The 5,818-nt window shown below is 37.5% G+C and overlaps 1 protein-coding gene across 1 annotated transcript in view; it reads right to left on the minus strand.

The window, feature by feature from the left end:
* Positions 1-4,404: 4,404 nt before the first annotated feature.
* LOC107723774 (uncharacterized) overlaps positions 4,405-5,818 on the minus strand; it is a 6,975-nt gene continuing 5,561 nt past the window's right edge. Inside the window, exons 8-9 of the mRNA XM_016532486.1 lie at positions 5,138-5,449; positions 4,405-4,548 (exon numbers count right to left, since the gene is read on the minus strand). Coding sequence (XP_016387972.1) covers positions 4,442-4,548; positions 5,138-5,449 — 419 coding nt within the window. The 3' untranslated portion in view covers positions 4,405-4,441. The remainder of the gene's footprint in view (positions 4,549-5,137; positions 5,450-5,818) is intronic.

Raw genomic sequence — 5,818 nt, forward strand, 5'->3', positions numbered from 1 at the left:
TCTCACACTCACACACTCTCTCTCTCTCTCTCTCTCTCTCTCTCTCACACTCACACATACAGCTTGATAGACTTGCTCGGGCATGTTCTGCAATCCTCCTGCATGTGTACAGTATGTATGTATTTTTTAATATAAAACAACTTATTATATTTGGATGAATTTGGGTGTCTTTTGTCAGATTTACCAATTGCTATAACATCTCTAGTACTTTCTTTAGTTTAAGATAGCCAAAGCTAAGCTAAAGCTTCTGGCTGAAAACAGTTGGAGAGTTTTTGACTGCATCAATAATAATTTAGCACGAATTTGTCTCTATTCCCCAACATCAGCTCTCACTATCTTTGATCACTTTCTAATTTCTGATTGGCTGGTAGGTGGCATGTAAATCTGTTTAACTCAGAGATTTTTGCAGTATGATTGAGTTTAATTCAGAGATTTCTTGGCCGTTCGCCTGATCGAATTAACAACACATTCCAACAGCTAAATATTACTTTTAATTCTTTAAGTTTTCTTAAAAGATTAGTCCAGACCTGCAGTCTAGCAGTGACATTAGAGCAGAAACCAGCGAAATGCAACGACTATCACTATCAGTGTGAACCAGCCTTTAGCGAACACACTGCCACAGGTTTACAACAATATAAACCACTTACACTAGACACGAGTGTCCCTGCCGTCGCTGCTCTTCATGAGCTGCATGAGATATTTCCCAGCAGTTTCCTTCATTCTTCTGCAGTAGTTCTCGCACTTCTTTCAGTGAAACATGCACGTGTATTATCGGTCTGTGCTTCATCATAGATCTCCACATGTTAACAGAGTCATGATGTAAATCCAATAAGCGCTTAATAAATCCCAGGTCCTTCTCCTCCTCCTCCTGGATCCGGTAGATCTGACAGTGCATCTCATGCAGATGTTACTTCATCACAGACTTAAGCTTCATGCTTCCTCTGTTGTTCCTGAACTTCACACTTTATTTTTCCCAGCACAGTGTGTCCAGATGAGCGCTATCTCTGGATTCTGTGTGAAGTTCAGAATAGAATTTAAGTTGTTCCATCTATTCCATCTCTTTGAAGGCGCGTTTATTCTTCAAACACCAGGAAACGGAACACGTCACAGTCGATGAGGAAGCACGGAGAGCCAATCAGCATTCGAGGCGCCAATTTTTAAATCTTTCTGACCAGATTTGATTAATCAGCAAAAACAAGCGTCTGAACTTCCTGAAGCTGATATTCGCAATAATATTGACTGTATCGATCTATCTATGATAAAGTAACTGATGCGAATTCATATTTGTTTTTCTTTGTACACCCATGGCACATTTGTTATGTATTTGTTGTTTAAGCATCAATTAAAAAAAAAAGTGCAAGTCTGAGAGTGCAGAAACCCCAGCCCTCCACACAGAGAGAGGAACACAGCAGACGATCTCAGAGGAATGCATGGCTCAACAGAACTCCCCTTTACACAACACATAAGAAAGAAAGTTACCCAATCTATTTATAGAGCGAAATAAATACACAGAGGAGACCAGGGATGATAGTAACACTTTGTGTTCGAGGGTCAGTAATTTAGGGTGCTTTCACACATGGCCTGTTGTTTCGGAACCTGGCGCGTTTCCCCCATGCTAGATCTCTCAAACTTTGATACATTGTAGCCACACGTGTCTGCTACCAATACAACTCACTTGAGCTTGTACTACACGATCACAGATTCTGTGAGTTAATGTCAAACACAAAGAGTTCCGCTGTTATGACCTACCCACTACTATAACACTAGCTGGGGAGAGATCTGGTGAAATAATATACACACTTTCCAGATTATGCAACAACTTTATTGAAGAAAAATGTGAACAATTTAAACTAACAAAAATATTCTGGAACTTTAAACTTAAGACTATAACAAATTGCTGTTTGTGTGTGTGAGTCAGTGTGTGTGTCAATGTGTGTGTGTGAGAGAGAGTGTGTGTGTGTGTGAGAGAGAGAGAAACAAAAGGCTTAAAAACATACAAAATGGTGTTTTATGAAATTCTAAAATTGTCAGTAGTTTCCTGTGAGGGGTAGGTTTAGGTGTAGGGCGATAGCACATACAGTTTGTACAGTATAAAAACCATTACGCCTATGGAGAGTCCCCATAAACCACCAATACAAGTATGTGTGTAGTGTATATCTCATTAGGGTTGAGTCAGTCTCATGGTTGTGGCAGATGTAGATGGCTGCTCCTGGGTTTGCAGGCTTCGTGGGCCCAGAACTGACTAGAAACACACTTGACCCACACTTCTTCTGACCTAGAGTTTCCAGAGTGATCCACGCACACAATGCAGAAATTCATCATCAGACGTATCATCATCATAAAGGTTTTATGAAGATAGAATGACGTCAATAAGATTTACATATGCAGGGTAAGAGTTGTGGAAGTGTAAGTAAGACTGTAAGCGCAAGAAAAAATGATTTGCAGCATTTTACTGTTACTCGTAAGTGTAATCCCAGTCTTGCTCACAGACACATGCCACTTCTTCTCTGTCCTCTAAACGGTTATTATTTTTTATATTTGTAATATACTGTAAGACAGCAGAATGCGGAGGCAGAAACTAGATGATAACTCTACTGTACTCTGCTGCAGTGAAAGCTCTGTTAAATGATCGCCATCTAGTGGTCACACTCACAGATTACACAATACTCAATACTTCACTGCATCCCCTTCCCTCTGATAACACTAGTCCCTCAACAACTCAGTCAAATATATCAACAGCTTTTTATTTTTATTATTATTTATGAACTTTATCATCCTGTTTTTTAAGGTATGCTCCAAAGGCGGGATCCTCTAATCTCTTGGACCTCCCCTGAGCACAGCCAGAAAAATCAGAGGCTCAAGAGCCTTTTCTGAATCATTCTCACCACGCTTTCCTCTGAAAACATCTGACAGCAGATTCAATCTGATTATTACATATTATTATATTAGTTATATATATATAGACGCTGCAACCCGACGCCTGGAGTTGAAATGAAGATGAATGTGAGATTTACTGACCGAATTGAGATCAGACTCACCTGAAGATCTGCAGCATGACAGATGAAGAAGATGAAGATGATGAAGAGAGCAAACAGCCACCAGAACTCAGCGGTGAACATGGTCTGACGACGACTAATATATGATATGATAATGCTTTACTCTGCATGAGCATATTTTAGATCCCTTAACCCGACCCCACACCTAAACTTAACAACTACCTTACTAACTATTAATTAATAAGCAGCAAATTAGGAGTTTATTGAGGAAAAACTCTGAATACGTGTTCCCCATTCTAAAGTGTTACTGAAATAATCATTATTAATACATTAATAATTAATAAGAATACAACTCATTTGTTAAAGTGCATGCATTTGTACCAGTCCCAGATATTGCTCTGAAGATTTGTAATAAATGACTGATAACTGCACCACATGTGGATTCACGACTCAAACACATCAGTGATATTATAGATGGTCAGGCTTGAACCAAAAGCATAAAAAAGATGCGCACATCCCACAAACCCACACAGGGCTCAGGTGCAGGACAAAAAAGTCAAACTATAACAAAAGAACAAACGTATTGTCCACACACATGGACAATAATAATAAGAAATATTTATTGCAACGTTTCGACCATCAGGTCTTCGTCAGGCACAAATTACGTGAACTGAGGTACAACTCTTTATAAGTAACAGGTGGTCATCCTAATACGACACGTTCAAGCACTATGTAGGTGTACTCCCACAAAAATAAATACATAAATAAAATGATAAGGAAAGACAGAGAGAGAGAGAGAGACAGAGAGAAAGATTATTATTACAATATTAGAATGATTTCTGAAGATCACTCTGGAGTAATGATGCTGAAAATACAGCTTTGATCACATAAATAAAAAGTCAAACTATAACAAAAGAACAAACGTATTGTCCACACACATGGACAATAATAATAAGAAATATTTATTGCAACGTTTCGACCATCAGTTCTTCGTCAGGCACAAATTACGTGAACTGAGGTACAACTCTTTATAAGTAACAGGTGGTCATCCTAATACGACACGTTCAAGCACTATGTAGGTGTACTCCCACAAAAATAAATACATAAATAAAATGATAAGGAAAGACAGAGAGAGAGAGAGAGAGAGACAGAGAGAAAGATTATTATTACAATATTAGAATGATTTCTGAAGATCACTCTGGAGTAATGATGCTGAAAATACAGCTTTGATCACATAAATAAATGACAGTTTAACAGATATTCACACAGACAGCAGTTATTTTAAATAGTAAAAATATTTCACAATATTACTGCTTTTGCTGTATTTCTGGTCAAATAAATGCAGGCCTGGTGAGCAAAAGAGACTTCTTTAAAAAACATGAAAAATCTTGCTGTCCACAAACTTTTGACTGGTGGTGTGTGTGTATATACTGTATATATAACTGTCAAACACTAGTGCCGCTGTAGATCTTAAGCAATGCTATGTCCTCTGTGTTTTCTCTCTGAGAGGATTCCACAGTGTCTTCTCGACTGATCTCTCTCTCTCTGTCCCCTGTAAGAAAACAGAAATAATCACTGATGGTAAAACGACAGTAATGCCTGCTGATGACGTCACAGCTACAGATTTCATTAGTCAGCAGTACACTGATATAAACAGTGTTAAAAATGTTCAAGATTCAAGATTTTTATTTATCAGAACACAACTTGCAGTGAAATGTAAATCTCGTCAGCTGCTCAGACTGTGCATTAAATATATAACAATATTAGAAAAAGACAAAATAATAATTAAAATATGCAAAAAAACAGTACAATTTTGCAGGTAAAAAGAATAGTAAGAAAATAATTAAGTATAGTAAATGTGCAAAACCAGGAGTATTTAATTTGTCAAATTTCACTCTTATATATATATATATATATACAGGCCGTTTATATATTTTATTTTTAACACTGGGACACTGACAGGACGTCAAACTATTTTATTTTATAATTTTTACTAACTATAACTAGCAGTTTACTGCTTGTAGATTGTACATTTATCAACTGAAGATTGATTTAATTTAGTGGGGAGTTGTGTGTATTTTACAGCATCTAAACTGTTCCCAGAGATCATATTATAATGATTAATAACGTGAGCTCCTCACCACAGACAGTAACTCTGAATCGCTTGTGTCTGGTCTCTCTGCTGCTGATGATCTTGAGTTTATAAAGTCCAGAGTCTGTGTTTGTGGTGCTTGTGATGCTCAGAGATCTGGTCTGAAGGTCCAGCTCCAGTCTGTCTCTGAATCGTCCACCAGCACCATCATATGTAGATATCTTACGGTTCTCCAGGTCAGCTTTAGCTATGAGACTGTCTCTGGGGCCGAACATCCACAGGATCAGAGCGTCTCTCTGTAGCTCACTAACATCAGTGTTCAGTTCGGCTCGGTCTCCCTCCATCACTGACACTGTGTTTTCTTCATTTCACAACAGCATCATGTAGAAGACAAAGAGACAAACGTGCTAAATCAGCACATGTATATTTAAATAAAATTAAGATGACATATGTTTAGATAAATGTCATGGTTGTTTTATTCTCCTAATTTAAGATCTGCTTTTATGAAATTGAGATTTGAGGGCGAGTTCATTTCAAAGCATACAAATTGTAGTTCTGTAGATCGAAACACACTGTAAAAAATGACTGTGAATTTAACGGTAAAAGACTGTAAAAATGCTACAGTAAAAACCTGTTAAATGGTTAACGGTAAATTCCCTTACTTTATACGGTGAAAAAATGTATTGGACATTACATGTAATTTTACGGTAGTATACCGTTTTTGGAAGTG

Source organism: Sinocyclocheilus rhinocerous, unplaced genomic scaffold, assembly GCF_001515625.1.
Source record: "Sinocyclocheilus rhinocerous isolate Xijiao unplaced genomic scaffold, SAMN03320098_v1.1 scaffold2832, whole genome shotgun sequence".
Classification (NCBI taxonomy): domain Eukaryota; kingdom Metazoa; phylum Chordata; class Actinopteri; order Cypriniformes; family Cyprinidae; genus Sinocyclocheilus; species Sinocyclocheilus rhinocerous.